This window comes from Coffea arabica, chromosome 11e (assembly GCF_036785885.1).
Source record: "Coffea arabica cultivar ET-39 chromosome 11e, Coffea Arabica ET-39 HiFi, whole genome shotgun sequence".
NCBI classification, from domain to species: Eukaryota; Viridiplantae; Streptophyta; class Magnoliopsida; order Gentianales; family Rubiaceae; genus Coffea; species Coffea arabica.
Genome location: NC_092331.1, coordinates 56,300,670 through 56,326,983, shown reverse-complemented (window position 1 = coordinate 56,326,983; position 26,314 = coordinate 56,300,670). Strand labels below are relative to the sequence as shown.

General features: G+C 33.9%; 3 protein-coding genes across 3 annotated transcripts; 1 reads left to right on the top strand and 2 right to left on the bottom strand.

Annotated features, from left to right (window-relative positions):
• The first annotated feature begins 3,949 nt into the window (after positions 1-3,949).
• LOC113718599 (uncharacterized) lies at positions 3,950-4,600 on the top strand. The gene is made up of 2 exons (XM_027243492.1): positions 3,950-4,031; positions 4,404-4,600. Exons 1-2 carry the CDS (start codon positions 3,950-3,952, stop codon positions 4,598-4,600), a joined length of 279 nt encoding a protein of 92 aa, XP_027099293.1.
• A 6,689-nt stretch (positions 4,601-11,289) lies between these two features.
• LOC140021414 (uncharacterized) lies at positions 11,290-12,347 on the bottom strand. Its single transcript, XM_072072177.1, has 2 exons — positions 11,521-12,347; positions 11,290-11,422 (listed from the first exon to the last, which is right to left on the bottom strand). Exons 1-2 carry the CDS (start codon positions 12,345-12,347, stop codon positions 11,290-11,292), a joined length of 960 nt encoding a protein of 319 aa, XP_071928278.1.
• Positions 12,348-23,260: 10,913 nt separating this feature from the next.
• LOC140021683 (uncharacterized) lies at positions 23,261-25,099 on the bottom strand. Its single transcript, XM_072072975.1, has 3 exons — positions 23,792-25,099; positions 23,562-23,640; positions 23,261-23,464 (listed from the first exon to the last, which is right to left on the bottom strand). The coding sequence occupies exons 1-2, from the start codon at positions 24,836-24,838 to the stop codon at positions 23,572-23,574; spliced, it is 1,116 nt and encodes a 371-aa protein (XP_071929076.1). The 5' UTR covers positions 24,839-25,099; the 3' UTR covers positions 23,261-23,464; positions 23,562-23,571.
• Positions 25,100-26,314: the final 1,215 nt, after the last annotated feature.

Genomic DNA, 26,314 nt, shown 5'->3' with positions numbered 1-26,314 from the left:
TTTAACAAAGTGTTACCGTATTGTTGTTATTATCTCTTCTATAATAAAACTGGAGGCATAGTATTGGTTTAATGTAAACTTTTACCATATTTAGTCTTACCAAATTTACTCCTATGTGATAAGATCAAATAATTTTATAACTTCCACAACTACCATTCAAGATGATAACTACCGTCACATTTTTTGTAAATCTACAATTAATTTGGGTGATAACTGCTACCATCGCTAAAACCATTTTCTACTCATCATAACACCCATAATAAACTACTCATCAAATCTATCCATAATAAACTCAAAATGATTTCAATAAATATAATAAAAAAATTTTACAAATATTTTTCCTATTAATTGCACACATATTAGTGTATGCCTTGCACACTATTATTATTATTATTATTATAGCCCTCTATTTAATGGAAATTGGAAAGATACCAGAGAGTCAAATATAAGTGTAAACTAAACTTCTTTATGTTAAATTGTAGATATAATTGAATTTCTGGAGACAAGAGTCCTCTTTTGTGTGTGTTGTGTGTGCATGTGTGTGTATGGTCTTTTTTTAAATTCTGGAAAGCTTCAGTGACGTTGGGGTCCAAAAATGAGGACTTTCACCCTATATCTTGATATGTAAGCGTTCAAACGGTAGTCGAAAAAAAAGAGTCATTGTGGTCAATGTTTTCAAAATGAACAACAACTCAAAAATTAATAAGAAAAAAAATGGAAGAAGATTGCTCCAACCAACACAATTTTCATGTAGAATCTAATTAATTTATCACTCATGCAAGCTAATTTTGACTTAAATGGATTCTAGTGGACAAGTTGAATTGACAACGATGGAAAGTGAACAAAAGAGAAAGGAAAGAAAGGGAGAGAAGAAACTAAAGTTGAAGAGAAAAATTCCTGAGAACAATAAGCATGAAAAGAAACAAGAACTAGATCTAATAACCAAAGTGCAAAATGAATATGCAACAAAATTTAAGTATCATCTAAATAATTCTCAGATAAGCATCAGTTTACGATTAACGTCTTGTTGTATCCATAAGAGAACTCTACTAAATATCATTCTTCTCGTAATATATGAGCATTTCATGTGGATACTTTCAACCATGTATTAATTATGATAAATTATGATTTTATTTTATTGGTTCCAAATGGTTCATTTTGGTTGGTCAAAATCTTGAAGTGTTCTTTTCTGCTGGCACATGACAATCTAGAGTCTAGAACCCTGCTAAACACATAGTAAACATATGTCCTGATTAAGAATGACTATAGTTTAACCTATTCATTGCATCAACATTGAGTTAACTTGGAAACTAAAAACTAGGGGCATTTCATTGGACTCTTATCAAAATTTTCAATTAAACTAGTACGTTTAGGATCACATACTCTAGATTCTAGAACCAACATCCAAAACAATTAGCAGTAACAAGACTCATGATATATAAGCGAATAATTTATATTTTCCAAAATCAAGGAACAAGGGAGTGCATTTTATTAATTTCTAAAGCAAAACATAAACCAGAGATTTTGAATCCAACAATGTTGCATGCCAACTAAGCTGTTGTCTAATTCATTGATTCCAACATCATATGTGACTTTAGAAATGTCTCTTCTTATTATGCATTTTGCTTTATCATCTAATAAAAAAAATTGATAAATGCTAATGACAATTAGTTCTAATACTTTTATTTAATATTATATTTTTTATCAACACAAATTTTCAAGAAAACTTTTGTCTTAATGTTTTCATCATATACCATTATTCTAGAATTCATGTTTCAATGTATCTTGAAAATTTAGATTCATATGACATCGACCTACTTATATATAAGTAAGGAAGTTTCGAACCTGATACCTCTCAATCATGCTTCATTCCCCCATATTACCCAACCCATCTCTCTTTCACTTAGACAACTTGGCATTTGTTGACAGGAAGAAAATCATAAAACTTGAAATTAAATTGCATTCAGCGTGGCACTTTGGATTGCTCTAATCAGCTGGTAGATATTTAACAAATTCTTGTAGAATATGCTAATTCTGTCTAGAAGCATATTTTGTCAAATGATAGGTCTAGTAACATGATATGCTGAGCAATGATAAAAAGGGCCAGCAAAGATGTAAATAAATGCGCGTATTTTCTCTTAATAGTCATGCGGATTATTACACAAAGGTTTATCTCAAAATTTTGTGGTCACCTTTTATGCTTATAGGATTGAACATAACAATAACATTTTCATTATTTAAGTATTCTATTTTTAGTCATATTCAAGAAAAGTTACTAAATTATATATAAATGCTCCTATCATTCCCATTTTCATTTGTGAGACTTTGCCTTTTACGCTTTAGAGAATTCTCACTTAATTTCAAACAAAATGATATATATATATATATATATATATATATATATATATATATATATATATATGATCCTACATCATCAATTTCACAATAAACCTATTTTTTAAATGGCATAATCAATGGAAAGACAATAATTACATAGTCGAATTTCGAACTATTTTCCAACTTTTGACTTTTATTTTATTTTTTTTTTACTTCTACCTTATGGTTTAAGTTTCAAAACTTAGAAAAATATTTGAATTTCCTAGATACTAAAGAAGCATAAAATGATAATCATATTCGATTGTTTTATCCTCTAATGTGAAAAACAAACTGTTTTTTTTTATCTACAGGTCATAAAAAATACAATTAGATGCCCTCTAAAACCTGAACATTATGACCTCCATTTCTCTTTTAGATGTGCCACATTCTAGCATTGCTCTTCCTACTACTTTAGAATATAAGTGTAAGTTGGCATTTCTTTACCAAATATTAGTATACAAAAATGCATGGAAAGAGGGTTAATTAGTATTGTCAATCTTCAAGTACTCTAGAACATAAATAAAATAGACACCATTATCACTTATGTTTTGTTAAACATGAAGAAACTTTTAACATTATTGTCGCACGATAATTTATCTTCTATTTCAATATTTAACACGAACTATCTTCATTTTTTTAATGCACAACTTTTCACACGCTTTGTAGACAATGGAATTTTGAAATTTTATCGCGTACACACATTTATATCAAACTTTTAATTGTTGCAAAACAAGATAATCACCAAAGCACCTAGCAAATCTCTCATAGGAACTGAAAACTTCAACTTCCATAGATGGATTTCTTAAGATACATTTTTTGTAGTAAAAGAAAAATGTTTTAACTTAGTGGAATTTTAAACATTATTTCTTTAAGTTGCATAGACATAATAATTATTGGGAGGGAAGAGAATAATTTGGAACTATTTACATTCTCTAGAAAATTTTCTATAAAGTATCAAAACTCCATGTACCTTGCCTCTTGACTAAAAAATGAAAGTAAGTGGTCCTTCAATTTTTTAAGACATCTGCGGCCAAATTCCATGCTTGTAGGTTGTCCATTTCACTCCAAATACATGGTTCCTTGAATCTTAAAGGCTACAAGGTGAAGTACCTTATATTTTCTCTAATTTCAATTTCAAAAAGCTAAAGTTTCATAGGGAACCTTGTACAAAGATTATTTCATCACATAGCCTTTCGGTGCACAAACTATTTTACTTTTAATCAACAATTATTATCTCTAGATATCCCTTTTTTTACTTCTTTTATATCATTTGGCATAATGCATATCTCAATGTTACTCCATCATGAAATAAGTCACTTCTCCTTTGAATATGATACTATGTTGGAATTTATCCACTACTATAATCTTAACATAAAAAGCAAAAACTAACTCTTACTCCCACCAATCCGCTCTCTCTCTCTCTCTCTCTCTCTCTCTCTCTCTCCCTCTTTTGACTCCCAAAACAACTCAATATTTTTGTTCTTTTTTTTCAGACTTTTGTGCTTTTACTATACCTATATATGTTCTGCCTTGGCATTGTTTAAAAGAATATTGATCAATAGAGCCAAGGACTATGGCAGTAGATGTTCGGTCAGAAATTTCAAGGCTTATTGTGAGTTCAAGACACTCTTTCTCTCATGATTTTAAGGAAGTAGGTATAGTCCCGACGGAATGCCACCATAAAACATCAGATGCATTGTTTTTGAAATCCATTGATTTCAATTTCTGCATTAGTCAGAGTTTTTCCCAAGAATTCATATCTTCAATAGATTAATTATTTGCCAATAGCAAGTTTTTTCCAAGTCATATCAAGAAAATTACTACAATCATGTCTATTGTAGAAAAACCCTTCAAGGAAATTCATCAATCCAAACCAATTTCATCGTATTTGTGAAAAAGTACTATCATCCTAGGTACCATTGTAGCAACAAGTCCAAGAATAGAGAATGCAAAGACGGCCCTCAATTCTGATATGAAGGAAAAAAGTTTGAAGGAGTTTTAAACAATGAGTTCTGAATCAAATACAGAAATAGAAGAGGAAAAGAAACCATCATCTGGACCATTTTGGCAATTTCAAAGAAGCAGTAGTTTGAATTATGATAACCGTAGAAATAATACATTAATCCGATCCTTACATTTTCTTTCGCTGAGCAATTGTACTAGTTCAGCTCCAAATCCCAAACCATCAATGATACCAAAGGTTATGCAGAAGCAGCATTCCTAGAAAGATCAGCCATCATCGACAAAACGAACAAATTCATCCGCATCGTCATTCCCAAGTTATAACTTATATAGTTCATATAAAAGTCCTTCATGAAAGAATTATGAAAATAGAGTTAGAATTAATCTTCTTTTGAATATTCCTGACTCTTACATTTCTAAAGATACTGTAGTTTTATTTGATTTTGATTCCTTGTTTTGTAATGCAAAGTCCAAAAAAGAAGAAAAAATGCAATTATTGATCAAACTAGTCATTTCCTTTTCCAGTTGATAATTTATGTCTAATGTTCTAAATTCATTCCATTGCCAACAAAAATTATTTCTGAAAACATCTAAATGAAATATTGAAAATTAATACATTTAAAGCAATAATCTACAATTGTGGTTTCAATCAATTTTGCTGTTGTTAAAAAAATTAAATTTTAGCTATGTGTCATAGGTTCTGAGGACAGAAGATCAAGCCATCCTTCATTTGCAGCTATCCCATGCTTTATTTTTCCTTTTTTTCTTTTTCTTACTAATGTTTTCCATTTTTTTAGACAATTAGATGTATGGTTGTGCCTTCTTTTTGAACTTTGAAGGTTTCTTTTTGGCCACTTTTTAGCTTGATATTAGTAATCTTAAGAATGGCCATTTGTTTATTCCTTTTGATTTTGGCATCCTTTGTTCTAAGGAGATTAAGACAAGACTTGGATATGAAAATATTATAAAATATAAATCAATCATTTTAGATTGTTGTATTGGAACTATGGTTCAAATTTTCAGTTTAGTTAATTTTACTAGAATTCTAATTCTGATCCATAACGTGTCTTTATGCTTAATTTCACTTGAGTTTCTATGTCTATCTATTATAATACAACATCAAGACTCAATTCTCTATTCTTCATTGAAACTTTCACGGTCTTATACAAAAATATTAGTTAGAACACTATTCTCGACGAATCTTGACATCTTGTAACCCAAACTAATATGAATCTTTTATAAGAACTACTGATGTGAGTCTTTTACAACAATTTAAGCATCTTTTGATGGATTTAGGATATGAATTTTTTACAAAAATTACTAATATGAAGTTGACAAATATGAATTTAAGCATCTTTTCAATAAGAATTTAAGCATTTTTTTTATGCATTGAAGTTGTCAAATTTTGAGGGCTAATTGATTAGAATATAGGTGAAAAAAAAATATTCAGACACTTGCGGGTCTGACAGGGGTTCTGTATATATCTATGGGTGCCGGGCTGTGTCAGCCCGGCACCTGACAAAGACTGCAAAAGCTGGCTGCCGGGCAGAGAGTGCCCGGCAGCCAGTCAAATTGTTAAAAAAAAAAAATTCGGCCACATACTGTTTATAAGATGAATGCCGAGTAGATTAGCCATATTATTGGTTCATACCACCGTTATTGGAGCTTCTTAGAGGAAAGATGAGCTGGGTAGAGCAAAAGGTAGCTGTTAGAGCACTAGGACATTTGGCAAGCTATGAAACGACCTTCAAAGCTATAGCGCTTTATGAAGAAGAAGTGGTTAGATTAGCCATGCGTTTGGCTTCTACCTGTGTGAAAAGCTGGCTGCCGGCCTGTTTTAAAAAAAAAAATGCGGCAGAAGAATGCATTTCTGACAATATTCTTCCATCCACGGAATTAAAGTGGAGGTAAAAATTAAACATTGGTTACATTTCTATGGTGGAAAGTTCACTTTCCTGCGCACAATAAGCAGAAGCAAAACAGATGTGGAGATGCATAAAGAATAAAGAAGTATATTGGACACTCGAAAAATCAAATTATGCATGGATGAAAAATATTATATATATTAAAATTATAATAAAAGGCTGTTAAAAATTTATTCATTATTTAATATTCAATACTTATATTTGGTAAATTAAAATAATTAATTAAATATTCTATTATATTATAAGTAACTATATATCGTTAAGTCGATTGAATAATATGTAAGCAGTTATTTTTTTTGGTATTTCAAGTAGTTGTCTATTAAGTTTTAATTGAAATAAAGATTTTATAATTATTTGAAATTATGCAATAAAAAAATCAATGTAAGATAAACATAAATGTAAGATGAAAAAATAAATGTAAGATGAACAAATTGTATGATTGAAATATTTGATTTAATATGCAAGAAAGACAAGAAGAAATGGCAAGAAGTTTTTTAAAAATTAATGTGAGTTCTTTATATTGGTAATCACCTTTATTTGTTATTTTAATCATAATACCTGATTATAACCGATTATAATACCTAATACTATTTACAACTAAAGTTACTATATACTCAAACTAAAATTTTCTATTTCACTAAATTTTCTTTTATATATGATGCACGTTTCATCATTTGTTAAAACAAATTAAATGATAAAACAAATGATAAACAAATGATAAATTTTAACAAATAAATGTTTTCCGAAACCTAAACCCCAAACCCCAAACCCCAAACCCTAAAGAAGAATGCATTTCTGAAACCTAAACCCTGAAACCCTAAACCCTAAACCGTAAACCCTAAAAGCCTAAACCGTAAACCCTGAACCCTAAACCCTAAACCCTGAACCCTAAACCCTAAACCCTAAACCCTAGACTATACACAGCGTAGAAGTACAAAATAATGTAACCTTAAAGAAGGAACCCTAAAGAAGAATGCATTTCTAAAACCTAAACCCTAAAACCCTAAAAACATCCACGGAATTAAAGCGGAGAGAAGAATTAAACATAGGTTACATTTGTATGGTGGAAAGTTCACTTTTCTGCGCACAATAAGTAGGAGCAATGCAAATGTGGAGACGCACAGAAAAGTATATTGGGCACTAGAAAAAGCTGATTATGCATATATGAAAAATAGTATATATTTGAAAATTACAATAAAAGTCCTCTTAAAAATTTATTCATTATCTAATGTTCAATATTTATATTTGGTAAATTTAAATAGTTAATTAAATATTCTATTATAATATAAGTAACTATATAGCGTTAAGTCGATTGAATAATATGTAAGCAGTTATTTTTTTTGGCATTTCAAGTAGTTGTCTATTAAGTTTCACTTGAAATAAAGATTTTATAATTATTTGAAATTATGCAATAAAAAATCAACATAAGAAGAAAAAATGCATAACATGACATTGTACAATCGTGAATTTAAAAATAGCGATAAGCATTATAATAATAAAAGATTAAATTAACGCTAAATCCCTATATTCAAATATTTGAAATTGTAAAACATGCAATTGAAATGATCATATCAACGGTTGGTACGCCTTTTGCCCTTGCCTTTATCACCTGGTGTTGTAGACGAACAGCAAAATCTTTTAGACTTTCGTCTGCAACGATCACGAAGAGCATAGGGTCCTACGTCATCCTCCTCATCCGACTCAACTGTCGTACTGCTATCACCATCGTGTTGAGAACGATACGTGACAAAATTCCCCGTCTGATCGTATGTAGTAGTAGATATCGGCTGGATCGACGCAGGTACGGTCATAGTCTGTCCAAGACTGTAATAATCGGGAAGGTCTGAAATGGAAGGGACACCACCCGTTTCATTCAGAAAATTGAATATTGGATGTAGGTTAGCAGTAGAAGATGAGGCCGCTGCAGTGGCAACCTATCCAAATGGAGGCTCGTTTGACGATGATGGAAAATGTCCCCCAAATACAGGCAAATATGGAGAGGGCCTGGAATATACACCAAAAGGTGGAAACTGTGGCAAAGGCGTGGCATCTAGAGCAATACGCTGTGAGTGCGGGAACGATGTCACCTGAGGGGTAAATGCCGATATATTCTGTCCAGGTGACACACCGTGGATGTCTGTCATCGGCACAGACACAGATGTGATGAATTGATTACTAGTCGGGTTGTAACGCGACTGAGTGCCCCCCTCGGTCATTTGAATGCCCGTCTCCTCAATGACTTCGTCTTGCAATCCATGCCTATGGCGTCGATTTCTACTAGATGATGGTCCACCTTGTGTAGGGACACGTCGCACGCGAGGTTGGATAGGAATTTCTGGTGTCACATGAGGATTATGATCGAAAGAATCATAATCACCAACAACCATGCTATCAAAACGCTGGAGATATTGCATTGATCCATATGCTCCATCAGCAATTGTTGCAAGACGTGGATGAAATCGACTTCCAGGGTCATCAAGTTCAAGTGCATCATGTGATTGCCGACCAATGCGCTGCATAGTATTCATCTGACATATACAAAATAGGAGAAAACATGATCATCCATTGTCCAAAAGTAAATAAATTAAATTTGGGAGATAGTAGTAATTTACTAAATACTCAAACTGGCCCGAAACTCCATGCAACATTTGTCCAACTTGTGCCTGCTGCTGGATAGGAGGAGTAATGTACAGAACGGTGTGATTGTGATACCACTCCAGATAATTATTGGAAGGCCTGAACATGGTTGTAGGCACACCAGGTACTTGTGCTTCTGCACGCGCATTCCAGTATCCTATCCAATCCCGATGAAAATGAGCCCAATTTCTTCCAGGATAACCGGAAATCTCCAATTGGTGTAAACCTCGATTAGTGTCAACTTCGTCCGGAATTTCCTGCCTCATCCCAAATTGGCGCATGAAACGATCTGGACAATGTATTTCGACGATGTGCCAGAAAATTAGAGGAACTCTTGCCCGCCATATGCGCTCCCCTCTTCTGCAATAATCAGGTAGACTAGCCAGTACGCCATCGCTATACGGCATCCAAATAAACTACTACCATAACCATAATTTAGATACGATCCAAAATTAAAAATGAGGGACTATAAAATATTATTTATTGATATAGACGTTATACCTGATCCAACCGCAATAAAGCTAGCTGCTCCCGATAAGATGTGCTGGATCGGCTATAAGGATCAACCTCAGTTCGTTCAGCAGCCCATCTATCACCTCTAGGAAAATTCCCAATCCCAGAATATGGAAGTACATCAGGACGAATCACGGGAATCCGCTCCCACGCCCAAAGCTGTACTAACAAGTACGGACCTCCAGATGTGATTGCAGAAACACGTGATGCGTGGCACAAACGTCGGTATAAACACGCCAACGTCGCAGATCCCCAGCTGTACTGGCCCATGGCATCCAAATCACGAACATAGTCTAGCCAACTTAAACTGACGACGTTCTGACACGAATCTGCAAATAGCAATCCACCCAATAGAATTAGGATGTTCATCCGGGCATACTGGCGAACCATCTCATCAGAAGCATCTGCAGGCAGTGACGTACTCAACCGTCGGGATATGGACGATAACTTCAGACGACCGTGGTTGAGCATGTTATCTTCTGGCCAATATCCCAAAAAGTCGTTAACTAACTGTTTGCGGTCTAATGGACTACGTTTCGTCTGTACTAATGTGACGGGTAGACCATCAACGCTTAGACCCCACAAAACCTCCACATCCTGCAGAGTCACAGTCGCCTCTCCCATAATTGGAAGGTGAAAAGTGTGTGTCTCTTGCCTCCAACGCTCCACAAGTGCATTTATAAGATCATAATCTACTGTGAGATAACCGGCTCGGCGAATGCCATAAAAGCCAGCAGCATCGATGTAGTGCGCAACCCGTTCATCTAAATGTATAAGAGGTTGAAAAAACCTCTTATCACACCGCCGAACATCTAAATCCACACCAGTGCCTTGGAAGATCGCAGCTGACCTATGTTCTGATTGTAGATATAAAACACTGTCATCCAACGGACCGGGATGAGGGGGTGCTGTGGTTGTGTTCCATCGCTCCATTTTAAATCCTGCTTTCAGATACAAATAACATAATAAATGATACATCCAAATTTTAACACTTTAACAAATGCATCACGACAGACAATACATCCAGAGTTTAACATTTATTACTACCAAATACCAGTTCACAACATATAATACATCAAAATTTTATGCATTTAATACTATCAAATATCAAATACCAGTTACTTATTAGTACAACCCTCTACCAGAACTGAGACAGCTCAAGTTATTTATGAAAATAACCAGTATATGGATAATTAGGGGCAGTGTGACCCGGCTGTAAGCAGTAACTGCATCGACGTGGTGCATCAGGACATCTTCTATCCATTTGATTTCTGATCCTAGCAGTTCTCAATGGCCCGGGCATCTTTTGTTTCAACCGATCTCCATTGACATTCAGCTTTAATTCCGCCAAGGTCCAATATTTATCATCCCGTTGCGGCTGAAAAGAACCACTGAATGTAGCCTGATAAGCGGGAAACGTATGTTCATGAGCGACAAGCGTCATTGGACTAATACCACACATATAACACGCTGCCATAGCATGTAAACATGGGAAGCGTAGTTCTCTCCATTTTTCACATGTACAGGTGTGACTTCCAATGTCGACAGTCTGGGCATTACCTCCTCGTCGGCTTTGCCGATAAGCAGTTTTGATACAGTAAATGCCTCTCTGGTGATCGAACACTTGAACTGCATGTGCCCTCCCTTTTTTTTCATTTTTAACATATTGCTGCCAACATTTTTTTGGGAGCGTGTATACTTGATTCCATGCCACCTTGTGATTTTTGACAAATAGGTCAACTGTTTGGTTGAATGTGAACCGTATACATGCAGTAATTGGAAGCAACCGAGCGTCCCTCAATAAATTATTGAAACATTCAGCCATATTTGTGGATATGTGCCCCCAACGATATCCCCCATCTTTGCACAGAGCCCATTACTCGGGTCGAACTGATCCACCCGTTAGCCATGTGTACGCCTCCGTATTCAAGGAGTAAATCAAATTCATGATGTCCTCATACTTGCGCGACTGATTTGCCACACCAGCAGCGTACATCAGGCTTTTAAGTCTACCAGGCAGCATAAAATATCGTCAGAATAAGTTTAATATATGTTTAATATGTTAGGGTGTGGTGAAAAAATATTTAAGGGTTCGGAGACAATTTACCTCTCATTCTTGAATTTTTGTGTGAAATTGCTCCGAATATGAATCAAACAAAATCGGTGCACCCCTAATGGCTCCTGCCACTCTTCGAATGTACGCATTGCGTTTATAATGCCATGGTGACGATCAGAAATAATACATATATTTTGCACATCACCACACACGTGAATGCGTAACAGTCTCATGAACCAAGACCAACTCCGATTATTCTCCTCATCAACTAGGGCATATGCCAAGGGAAACATTGAATTGTCAGCATCAAACCCTATGGCGACAAGAAGTTTTCCCCGATAAGCCCCTTTCAAAAAGGTACCATCCACGCATATCACCGATTTTAGATAGCAGAAAGCTTGGATGGCTGGAGCAAATGCCCAAAATATATAATCAAAAATTATTGCAGAGGGGGTATTTAATGGATGATGATCCCACACAACTACCGTCCCTGGAATCGACCGTTGTAACTCCTCAATATATGTCGGCAGTTGCGATATGGATGTCGGCCAGTCCCCATATAACATATCAATGGCACGGCATCTAGCGTACCAAGCCTTCTTATATGACACATCGCAATGAAACTCTTGTTTCACCGATACCTGAATTTCCTTGATTTTGTACACCAGACCATTCATAATATGGGGAATAATGTGCTCGGCAATTATGTCACTACTCAATCCACGGTGATCGTTACTATAGCAAACACGGACGCAAGTATGTGCGTCAGCAAGTGTGACAATCATCCACATGTTGTGCGAGCTCCGTAAGGTTGCACGAAACTGCCAATTACAAGGGGGCACGGAGTTACGAGCCCGACAACGAACATACCAAGTCATTGGCGTGCTCTCACGAACTCTGAACTCCCTGTTCTCCTTGATGGACCACAACTTTACAGCTCGTTAGACATGCTCCTTTGATTCAAAAAGATGGCCCAATTCTAAATCTCTGGTGTGTTCGTTCCACATTCTTAACTTCTCCACTCGCCCAGCATCAAGGGGGTCAAAATTCAATGCAGCGTCAACACCAATTTCATAACGCAGTTGTGGACCCTCACTATTTATCCAAGGAGCACCATGATCCATGTCATCATGGGCCATAGATGTGCCCTCTAGAAACCCTGCTTGACTATCAGTATGATGTTCGTGGTTCTCATCATCGGAACCACTAAGATTGGGCTCCGGTTCGGAGTCCATGTCAACATCTACAAACTGATCGTCAGTAGATGGCTGTGCATCAAACATTGGTGCCGATTCATTATCCGCACCTCGAGAATGAATGGTTGAGGTGTGAATTATCGGTCGAGCACCTGTACATGGAGGATCATTATTCGTCCGCCGACCAGTACCCCTTCTTCGCCCTCTATGCCTTTGTTCGACATCTGCTCCAGCTAGTTGGGTCATTTGACTCTCAAAATGGCCGACTGGCTGGAATAAAGATATATGTTCGGAACTGCTACCGCCTCGCTCAAGATTACCACTTATAATTTGTAAACCATCGGTACCATGTTCTTCTAAACCCAATAGCTTCTCGACCTCCACATATATTTCGGTTGCAAGTCTACTACCAGATTGTAAGTAGTACAGACCAGCAACTCCATTGTCATTTACCAAAGGCATTGCACCAAACTTGCCATTTTGGAGACAACTCCGATATATCAAACTAATCTTATAGCTGTTCCGATCTAAACCCATACTAGTGTATATTCTGTCTACCAATTCATCATAACCCACCACCTCTGTCAGGAACAACGCATTTTTCGGTATAGGAGAATCATATGAAATTGACCCCTTTTTGTATATAATTTTTCCTCCCCAATATAATTGTATCACCAGGCAATTATCACTTGACATGTTATACCTATTACGGACGAGTGTTGATAACATTGTAAAATCGCATTGATAAGCTTATTTGAATAATCAATTAATTGATCGAATCAAATATGTATAATTTATAAAAAATAAATAAATAATTATGAGTCCATAATTGTAACAAATAATAACCAATAATGTAACAAATAACAACAAAAAATGCATTATAATTAAATAATTCAACCATTTATAACAAATAAACGTATCATTTAATAAATAGCAAAGTAAACCTAATTAACCACCTTAATTACTACATTTAGTTATAAAAATTTTACCTTATGCTAAGTCTATCATGCACCTATATTTCATATTGGGTCAATTAAATATGAAATTCTAATCAAATATCTTACTAATATTAAAAACCCTATTTTAAAATGATTTTATGCTAATTACATTATGTTTATGCATTTAATGTATTAAATGTAGCAATTTTTCCAAATACTTGAATTATCCCCACTAAATAGCTATCATAATCAAAACTCAATACATGCCTCGACAAATAAATCTAAGTTCATTTAATCGACCTCTTAAAATTAATTAATTACAAAAGAGTGAGAGGTCCTAATTTAACTAATTAAACCACAAAACTACTTAATCTAATCAGATACTAAATAGCACAAGCTAATTATCAACTAACTTGCGCAACAAAGTGAATTGCATTAAACTAATACCCCTAATTTTGAAATAAAGCTAACCTAATTACATTACGTTTATGCATTTAATGTATTAAAAGTAGCAATTATTTCAAATACTTAAATTATCCCCACTAAATAGCTATCATAATCAAAACTCAATACATGACTCGACAAATACATCTAAATTCATTTAATCGAACCTATTAAATTTAATTCATTCAACTAATTAAAAAGCAACTAATTAATCTAATTAAATCACAAAACTAATTAAACTAATCATATACTAAATACCGTGGACTAATTATCAACTAACTTGCATAATAAAGTGAATTGCATTGAACCAATAATACTAATTTCGATATTAAGCTATGCTAATGACATCAATTTTATGTACTGCATTTATTATAGATTTACATTCATTTAATCAATCACTTTAAATACATTTATTAAACAAATTTAAACAACTAATTAATCTACTTAAACTAATTCAATCACTAAACTAATTCAACTAAGCGTGTACCGTGCTTCACTAACTAATATTAGCAAACATACGTAAACTACATTATCTGTTTACAATTGCTTCAATAATAAATTAAATATTTAATTAATAACAAATTATAACAATAACATAAAATATTTATCAACAATTCACTAACATAAAATGACAAATTATAATAACTTTTATATAATACAAATCACTAACCTCTTTTGAATCCAAAAAATCGATTGCCTCGGGAGCACCGGGAGTAATGAGCCCGGCGACCTTAACAGAAGCACCGCAATTAATCAGCACGGCGATTAACAAAAACACGGCACCAAGCGCCTAATGCCAATTCTGCATAAGAATAAGGTAATTATTAGAAACACCAACGGGACCACAAGCCAATTCTACTGCCAAACAAGGTAATAATCATTTGTTAAATAAGGAGGACTAAGCCAACAAACACTCACGATTTGGACCACAGGACAGTTCTTTGCCCAACTCTTCGAAATATCGATTAGGGCCACAAGATAGTAAAACGCCCAACTCTGCAAAATGTAAAGTGAGGTGCTCGTGTGAAAGTGTGAGACATTAAGAAATGTAAACTCCAACTGAGGGCTGGGAGATAAGTGAGAAATGTAAATTCCGTATGGGAGAAAGTGAAAGGTGCGGACGATGAGGAAGTTCCTCAGTGCTTATATAGAGCATAAGGTAAAATCTAGCCGTCCGTTTGGACGGCTAGATTACAAAGTTTCTTAAAAAAAAAAAAATTATACTACCGGTAGCACACAATTATTGTTTCACGACCTGCTAAAGTCTAATGGAGCATAGTTTTTTTGTCCAATCGTACGTAAATTTTTCTTTTAGTTCAGCTTTTTTGCTTCACGGGAGCTGCCAGACAATTTTTGTTTTGTCCACAAGCCTACCAAAAGGGGCAAATCTGAAGCAAAAAAGTGTGAAAAATTCACGGGAGCTACTGTGTCTGAATTGCATTGAAGCCTGCCGAATTTTTTTTTTAACAATTTGACTGGCTGCCGGGCACTCTCTGCCCGGCAGCCAGCTTTTGCCCATGTGTCTTTTAAAAAAAAAAAATTTTTTTGGTGTCAGGTGCCGGGCTGTGTCAGCCCGGTACCCATAGATATATACAGAACCCCTGTCAGACCCGCAAGTGTCTGAATATTTTTTTTTCACCTATATTCTAATCAATTAGCCAATTTTGAGACTGCCTAGCGAAAGGAGAAAGTTTGCCAATTGCAATTTGCAATTATATGAGCATGGGTCATTTGTATTTTGACAAATATGAGGATCTAACTTGTAAAAAATTTTAAAGCGAAAATGTGCAAGAAAATGTAGAAAAATAAACGTAAATGTAAAAGAAAATGAGAAAAACAAAGAATCGACAAATAGATTGCACCAGAATTTCTGATTGCAAAATAAGTTTAGATGCCACCATAATTTCAAAGAAATCATGACAATATAAGATATCTATCTAACTAACTAAATTAATCCATTTAATAGTTAATACACCCAAAATAAAACTAGAGCGTATCCGGCATAGAAGTTGAATACAAGTCTTACAAGCTTTACAAATCTTGACAAAGTATAATTAAAATAACAAGGTATAACTACAAACTCTAATGTCTTTATTTCAACTCTCAATCCAATCAAATGTTTGATTAATTATCAAATGATGCCATCAATATCTTCATTTCCAAGTATCAAATCTGAACGACGTTAAACGATCCATTCGATTATAATATAAAAAATATGTAGATCTAGCATCTTGTAAAAAATCATATGGTTTATCTTGCATCTAGATCATTTGGAATTACACAATTCTCTTTTGATTTACTTGTAAAATATATGAATTTACCCTCTTCAACTTCCAATGTAGTTTTGCATATGAGTCGTATAAGTTAGGCGGAATTTTTCAATTGTTCCTTGCATATATAAATAAATCTTTGTCAGACCCAACCAAATTGAATAATTTATCTTTGAATATAACTTCATTTAATTCAAACAAATCTATTAAATGGATGAATTTTGCCATGCATTTACCATGCTCTGAAAGTGCCCTATCAAGATAAAAAAAAAATCTAAAAATCACCCATCGTATGCCCCTGATACTTATAGTTTTTGTCAAAAAATATTGCTGCATGATCACAATCATATCGCGACAAATTATGACTAATTACTATAGGACATTCCATGTTAAATCCAAATTGAAGGGTTACACAATTAACTACAAAAGGACTAGTTGGAATTCTCATGTATGTTTTGATTGATAAAGTGAATGATCAGAAATAAATATGTTGTTTTCATGCATGGTTTAGGATAGATCTTCCATCTCATTGTTGGTACATATTATGATTGTATACATGTATATCTCTAGACTCATGGATATCTTGCTCGAATGGTATGAAAATAGTGCATTGATATGTGTGTTGTGGTATTTATTGTAAACAAATCTGAGATCCTTCAATTCCTGCATGGTACCAAGAATAATCACTAACATAGGCACACCTTTTCTATATAAAATAAAAAAATCATAAATTAGTAGAATCAACAGAAAATTTACCATCACAATGTCATAGTTTGGAGCACCTCTTAATTTTTGACTAAAATTTGTTGCAGCACCCATGATACAAAGATGAACCATTAGTCTACAATGTACCTATTTCATTGACAGTTTTGAATATATTATATGTCTAAAGTGCAACAGAAAATAAACTTACACATAAAAAACATGATCATCTTCATAATTTTCAACATAATCTTTGCTAAACTCTATTACTAATAATTTTTAAAAGGGTAAATTCCATTTTATCCCCTCAAACTATGCCCAAAATCTTACTTCAGTCCCTAAACTTCAAAATGGGACATTTAAATCCTTAAACTATATAATCCGTCCCACTTTACTCCAAATTTTGACGGAATGCACAAAACCTAATAGAATAGTTGCCAATTCATTTAGGTTATAATTATAATTTAATTTAATCAAATCTAATAGGGATATAAATGTAATTTCATGAGACCCAATAAAAAAAATAAAGAGTCAGAGAGATAAAGATAATTTTACCTCTTTAATTAATAATAATTAAAGTTTTTTCCCTTTTTTTAAACAAAAAAGCCATTTTTTAAACTTTCCTTTTCTTTTATTTTTCCCATTTTTTTCTATTTTCCTTTTCTATTTTTTCCTTTCTTTCTTCACTGCCTTCTTCCTCCATTACCGCACATCAACCACTGCTACACCATCATCTCCCTTTTCTCCTGCCATCATCGTCCGCCACACTTTACTACTTCATTCTCCTCCCGGTGATGAATCAAAAAATATGACGTTTATCATAGAAGAAATCACAAAATGTTTGCCATACCAATACATCACCATTTGTACTTATCACAACCTGTAACTTGTTTCCTGTCTCCTCTTTGAATAGCCACCCCACCCAATTTTTTATCCCCTCTTCTTCATTCACCCAATTTCGTATCATAACGTTGTAGGAGCATTTTTTTTATGTTATAACGGAAATAATGTAAATGATTTGTTCAAGAAAAGAATACTGCAAACAAATTTGAGATTTCTTGAAAACCAATTTTACAAATACCAACTGAATTTAAAACCAAAAATCTAGAAACATATTTTGAGAAAAGGGGGGAAAAAGAAAAGAACAAAAGACCACCGAGAAAATGGGTCAATCTTGTTTGATTTGTTTCCCACCAGCCAAATCACGGAATACAAATTTCCTCAAGAGGAAAGTAGTGAGATAAAGAAAATGGTATTCTCCTCCAACCCATTAGCTCTGAGTGTACCCGACCCGGCTTTTGAGTCTTGGCTCCGGGACAAAGGTTACCTCGAAATCCTCGACCAACGCACCTCCGACCTGCACCGTCTTTCCACCTCCAATTCCGCCGCCGCCGCACGATCCATCCTCTTTTCCTCCTTCTCCAACACCACCGCCACCACCATCCCTTATGGCCTCGTTATCTCCCTCTTTTCCCACTTAAAATTTTTTGTTGATATTGACTTGGTTTCTGATATTTAAAATTTTTTGTTGTGATTATGTTACAAGAATTAACAAATGGAGGGCTGCGAGTCAAGGGTAGGATCAGAGCTTCTGGTGGCAAACGGTGGTAGTGGGTGGCATGGGCAGTGTGTGGCTGGGATGAAGGGAGAGATGGGGAGGAAGAGAAAGAAGATGAATGAATAATTTTTAAAATTTTGGAGTGTATCAAAAGTTTTGGATTTCATGAAATTACACTTATGTCCCTGTTGGATTTGGTTAACTTTAATTATAATAATAACTAACAGAATTGACAACTATTCCGTTTGGTTTTGTGCATTCTGTTAAAAATTAGAGTAAAGCGGGACATGTTTTATAGTTTAAGGATTTAAATGTCCCATTTTGAAGTTTAGGGATTGAAGTGGGATTCTGCTTATAGTTTGAGGGGACAAAATGAAATTTTGCCTTTTTAAAATAAACATGATCATAATGTTGAACTTTCACAATACATTTCCTTCTATTATCAAAGTGTCCAAGATTAGAATAGAAAATTAGCAAACTATTAACTTTTATGCCCTATACTTATAGTTCTTGTCAAAGAATATTGCTCATTGACCAATATCGTAACTAGGACCTTCCATGTTAAAGACATATTAAATGGTTGCATAATCAATTAGAGATAAACTAGTTAGAACCCTCATAATCCTTTCACACTAGTGGAGTATTGATTGGTAAAGTGAACGATCGGCAATTAATGTATTATTGTTTATTTGAAAAAGATTGTACACACCATTATTGGTAATACTACAAGAATAAATAAATAAATACATACATACATACATATATGTGTGTGTATCTATATATATATCACTAGACTTATAAATCAAATAAGTTAATAACTTCTATGTTTGCCAATTGTATTATATTATGATGAATGATATTGTTTAATGGTTAAAATTAGGATGTCTTGAAGGTTTTAAAAGATTTTTCACCTACCATCCAAAACTTGTATAATATTAGAAACGATCCATCCTTTCCATTTACATTTGTTACTTATGAGATTGATAATTATTCGTATTTTAAATTTGTAAAATTGTTCTAAGAGTCAAACAAATTGATCTCACCATCCAATATTCAATCTAATTCGAACATATAATACCAAAAGAATGGATACTAAATTGTCTCACATAAAATTTTTTTATGATTTTAAACTTTTTTAGTCTGCTAATCAATTCAACATTCAATGTTCAAATATGTTACTTGTGGAAAACTTTTAAGTTTAGAATGGATTTTTTTAAACGTTCATAATAAATAAAAATATTTTTAATTGAAGCGAGTATAGTATTTGTAGGTTGGGTAAAATTATCAAATTACTATCATGTCCCTTTTTTCTTTATGAGTGGATATATTTTGTCTATATTGTGTGATCAAAATAATTATATAAAATGATATTTAATCTATTGATGTAAATAAGGCCAAAATTTATAATTAAAAAGAGAAATTTTGTTATGAACACGTCCTCTCATCACCATCAAGGATAATTGACAAAATTGATTCCACTTTCCACTCTCAAACTTATATCATTTTTATATTTTGCGCTCTAAACTTTAATTTTGGATACTTACACCCTAAACTCTAAATTGTGGATACTTTGGATCTTAAACTCTCTCAAAATTTTTTTGTTTAAATCCAACTAATGATAATTTTAGCAAAATAATCAGTATAAATGAACTATCAAATCAATAAAAATGTACCGAAAATGATTAAAATGTGTCAAACTATCATAGCAAAAATAAAATAATACATTATCATTAATTTGCACCATCTTTTATTTTATTAATTTTGCTAACAATATTAGTGATTATGAGTTCATCCTAATTGATAATTGATTCAATTTAACTTCTTGAGATACGTTTAGCATGTATTTCGACTAGTAACAAAAGATCTATTGAAAGTAAAGAAAATAATATACATAAATACATCTCTAGAATCAACATTTGAACTAATATTTTTAGCACGTGTCTATCTTATTTAAGATTTTTATACTATTTTTGGTAAAAAAAAATGAAAAAAATGTTATGTTGATTGTCATATATGGTTTCTTGATTGTAAAATTTCTACAAAAATTAGAATTGAGAACACAAGAATAAGATTTTATTTTAGATTATGCGATTTCATTGTAATGAGTAGATAGCTCAACTGTAGAATTTGTAAAATTAAGTTTTTAGAATTTATACAATCCTTTTGACATTAATGTTTATGTCTCCAACAAAAAATATTTAGATTCAATTGTAGAAACTGTATTTGAAATTCTATTTTAATAATGCTTTCTGTCATTTTTAGATGATTAGACATATGGTGTTACTTTAGTTCTTTTTGCACTTTGAACGTTTCTTTTAGTCAAATTTTTATCTCGATATTAGTAATTCAGAACATGATCATTTGTTTGCTTCTAAGAACTAGATTTGGATCTAAAATTTGCATGAAAAGATATCAATGATTGTAAATTCTTATAGCAGAGTAGCAGTTCAAAACATCGATTTTGTTTATTATTAAAGTGGACTTCTATTATATACATGGTTTGGAAGAGATCTTCCATCTCATCATTGGTACATACTATCATTGTATACCTGTATATCTCTGAATTCATACACATCTTACTCAGATTGTACGAAAATAGTACATTGACATCTGTTTTGTGGTATTTATTATAAATAAATTTGAGTTCCTTTATTTTTTGTATCATATTAAGAATAATTACCAAAATGGGCATGTCTTTTGTATATAAGATAAAAAAATTATAAATTAGTAGAATCAACAGAAGAATATACCATCGCAATATGCCATAATTTGGAATACCTTTTAATTTCTGATTAAAATTCTCTGCAGCACTTAGATACAAAAATAAAATATTAATTTATTATGTACCAATTTTATTGGCTATTTAGAATATATTCTAAGTTTAATGTGTAATAGAAAATAAATTTACTCGTAAAAACTATAGCCATTTTCATAAGTTTCACCTAATGATTAGTATATTAAAAATAATTATTAATCACTTTAAATAGGTAAATAGAAAAACATAATTTCAAACAGAAGAAATATGCAACAAACAGAAAAATAAACATATAAATGGAAAAAGAAAAATAGGAGTAGCAATTAAATATTTGCATCAAGTGATAAATCTAAAAGCATATACATTTATGAAAAGTTAAAGATAGTTACTTTAAAGGTAAAAGAGAACCAAGTCCTTGATGAAAACTAATGGCTCTGTTTGATATTTATGGTCTCCAAATGCCTGAAACTAATCCGAAGTACTGTAAAACTCCTTGGTGCTTGAATATGAGAAAAGCATGAATTAAGGAAACACTAAACACCTATCGACAAAATGAATGGCTATACTTTGACTGATCATTAAGCTAACTCCAGATCCCACACGAATAATAAGCATGGTTTCAATAACAATGTTGTTAGTTTCACACCATTAGCTCTTACTGGTAAGTGTCAAATTTATAGAAATACATGTTTTTTCTCAAGCCACAAAATATAGATTTAGAAATATGATTAATAAAAAAATTTAGCTTCCAAAAGGCAAATCGCAATCGAATGAAAGCTGCCGTAAAAGACCATTTTAGTTCAAATTATTATAATAAAGACCAAATGCGCTGAAAGTATCAGAGCAGGGACTAAATTGACTAAAACAAAAGTTTAGCGAGAAAATCTATTTTTGTAACAAATTGAAGGTTAGAATAAGCAATTTACAAGTGCGGGGACTAAATTGACTAAAATAGATGTTTAGCCTAACGAAAACAAGATATACTTTACATTTGTTAGCATCTCATACCATTGTCTTCAAAAACTACTCGAAAGTTGTTTGAAGACCAAACTGTGGTCTGTAGAGTTCATGAGAGTTTAGATTCTAGTGTAATTTGTAAACTAGGCCATTTCTGCTGGCAATTTTAACATTCCCAAAACAGGAATGGAAGATAACTATATATTATCAGTACATAATGATCTAAAGTATTTTTGAACTTTATCAAGCCAATTAAAAGCGCCATTTCTCTGTTTCAAGTCGATGTCAAAGAACAGCAGAAAGAACCTGCTGGTGATTAGATTCAGAATCAAACGCCATGTTGAAGACAATTGGTAGTCCATCACTGGGTATGATAGAAAGAAAGATACTACCAAGTAGCAAAACTGCAAGTAGAGAAGGACTTAAAATTTGAACGAAACCAGCGAAAGTGGAAAGAGTATAGCGGTTACACAAGGAAACAAGATCCAAGGAGAAGAAGGGCAAGTTACAGTACTATATTTTAGAGCAATACGTAGATAATTACAAAGCTTTTGAGATCAATGACTGAAGTCGATACCTCAACTTTCAGTTCAAGATGTTTGCCTGCATATACAGGTAGACCAAAAAACAATAGCAACACAGCACCATTAGACCATACCTTACCCCTATAACCTCATGGTTTCCAACATGAAGACCACCACCACCACCACCCCCTACCAAAAAAAACCAAAAAAAAAAAAGAAAAATAGAAAGAATCATCATAGCACCAGAAAAGCATTACTCTCAGTAATGTTAGTTTGTTAGTAGAACTAATCATTAACCACAACCTTAGTGACAGCATTTTGGTGCAAGCTTAGTAAGGCACACTGAGTTTGGTAGAGACTGAAATAATAATGCACTGTCTTCAGTGTAAATACACTAATCAACGTTTATGAACAAGTTAATTTATTCCAAAAGCAGAAAGAAAACTATGAATAAAGACAAATCATGAGATAGCAAAAATTAGCATTGCTCCAGCAACAGTGCTTTCTTTTTACATCACTTGCTATTGGAGGAAATCCCAAATTTATAGTGCATTCTCAGAGGTTGGTTATGCAGTATACCACTACATTAGTCGATGATCAGTAGTCATTCACAACTACACTTGTTTAGTCAGCAATGCAGAAACCCCACCTCTGCAAAAACAATAAATTAGACAATATGAATTTAATCAATCATTCCAAAATTTTTCCTCTGATTACTACTCATTTAGCATCAGAAAGAAACCATCACCTTTCCACCGCTACTGCGTTTCAGGAACTTTGTACATCTCTGCAGTAATCTCTATCAACCACAAGCCCGGGAACAAAGTCTGCCAAATAACATAAGACCTCAAAATCAATGAAACAGTAAAATGTACCATAATAAAAATGCATATAAAAATCCCACATTTATAAAAATCAAATCCTGCAAGTATCAATTGCAGATGACAATCAAATGTACGAGGGATGAAATTGACTTACATCCAAATTTTTTTGTATATATTTGCTACGTTTCTGAGGCCTGCGAGGTGGCCTTCGACCAGCAATAGCCAAGAAATCCTCTTCAATCTCTTGTCGTGTAATAGAAACCGAAAACTTAGCTCTTTCTTTCTTCTCATTGCTCGGAGAAGCGGTAGCAGTGGTGGCGCCACCACTTCTCAGCCTTGGTGATGACTTATTGTTCTCCGCCACCGCTACCCTCGACGGTGAAGCCCCAAAATTGGGTTTCACCAAATCCACCTTCAAACTCTTCTCGGGTGAAGAACCATCGCCACTGCCGCCGTTACTGGTCTCGGCACCGGCTAAGGAGCATCCGTTACCGGACGGCGCCTTACAGGCCGCCCTCCTAGTCCTTAAGTTCCACGGTCGCGCAGCTGCCTCAGCAATCTCCGACGCAGTAGTAGCAACCGTTGCCACCAAAGTCGCTGGCGCCTGCACCAATGATGGTAGATTATCATGTTGCTTGTCTGGCTCAAGCCCCTCCCTCAAAATTGCATCTTTCATCTTATCCGCTGCTATTTGAAGATCAAGCATGAGCTTCTCCCTCACCGCAGCGATCCCATCACCACCTCCATCTCCATTCTCTGCCGACTTGATTTTTTGGCGACACTCAGTAGCAACGACACTAGCCGACGAAGACGACGCCAGAGGAGGAGGAGGCATCAAACTCAAACCCACTTTCTTAGAATCGGATCCACGGTGATAATCCACCAGCACAATAGATGGGTCATCACATTTCTCCCTCTCCTTCCTCTTCCCGATGATGGACACAACATCAGCAGAAGAAGAAGAATTCAAATTCCCATTTCTATTACCATTACTAGTATTAAAAGCAGCAACTAGTGAGGAGGAAGACGAAGGACGGCGTTGGACGACAGAGATTTCGCCGTTAGAGTTAACCTTCATACATCGCAAAAACTTCTGATTACCCCACCGTAATCCAAACGGCAGGTTGAAATTATGCAAAGGCTTGGATGATGATGAGGATGGCAATGATTGTTCTCTTTCTCGTTCTAAACCCATCGCCATTAACCCAATATCTTTCTTCTTCTTTTTCTTCGGTGTCTGTAGTAATATTCAAATATGGGCTATAACATTCAACGGAAAAAAAGAGTAATTTATTAGTGAGAAAGACTCGAAAAGCTTATTTGAGGTGTAATTGTAATCTGCATATCTTTTCTTCTAGCTTTCCGTTTGTAGGGGAGTAATCGATCAGCGAAAAAGATGGTTTGCTGAATTTTGATGGTTGTGGGGAAAAATTGGCCAGGAATGTAAGTTTATATATGGGAGGCCAGGGGCAGAGTGGACAAAAAGAGAGAGAGAAGGAGAGAGTTTGGGGCGGTTCTAACGTTCGGGTTATGCCATGTTAATCCCATAAGCTGCTTACTATCCTACGCAGATGTGTGCTGTGCGCACTGTAGTTTTGTCCCGTCCAACGTCATTGGAAAGGTTTTTATTCTTTTTCCCAAATTTATAGTTTATTGCTTCTACTTTTCCTTTTATTCAGCGGTCTGATAATTGGTTTGAGAGGCAGTCTCGGCCAAAGTGGTAAAAGTAAATTCACTTTTGCACTAGGCAAATATGTCTTTTTATTTCTCATTAATAGTTGCTATTTAATATTTCATTTTAGGGACTTGAGCATCTTTGAGTTTAAATTCAAGCTTGGGTTTGGTTCGACTCAATGTTAATAGAACTCGAGTCGAGTTTTGACTCGAGCTACTCGAGATGGGTTTGCAAGCGGCTGAACTTGTATGCAACCCCATTTGAGATGATTTATGTTTCTTTTTGTTTTAGTTATGTCATTGTGTCGTAAAATCAGATAGCCTTCTGAATATCAAGTTTTAAGATTAAAAGGGAAATGATGACAACAGTTGATTATGCAGATTAAAAAAGATTCATGTGAAATTCCTTAATGTTGCTTGAGAACAAAAATGATGCATGCATTTGCTGAACCTCGATTTCATTTTTCTAACTTTACATGTTTTTTAAAGAGAAAATGTAAACAATTGTGGATAGTGATCGGTGTTGACAATTCATTCTTCTTTGTAAAATAAAGAAGAATTAACATTGAGCTATATGCTCAATTGGGTCAATTAACTTGATAGAAGAAAAAGAAAAAAATGAGGTCAATTAACGTTGATGTATGTCATTTGAAAGAGAGTGAGAAGTCCAAAGGAATGTGCAATAGAAAACATTACAGCTAATGTATACAAAATCTTGTTTCTTCATAAATATGTGAAATAAAAAAGTAGTTAAGAAATGTGTTGATGATATAAACAAGTAAAATTGTGCAAATAACTCACCATCCAAACAATAAAAGAATTTTTTCATTGATTGTTAAGTTTTTCTAGACTTACAATGTATGTTTGAAAAAGATCCCTTTAAGTTTTATTTAGTTACAATATTCTGTGAAATTGATTTGCATCTTCAAATTGCTCATTTTCACGTGTGCTTGGAAATAGAGTAGAAGTATACAAGGATCATGAAGTTGCTCATTGCCGGAAG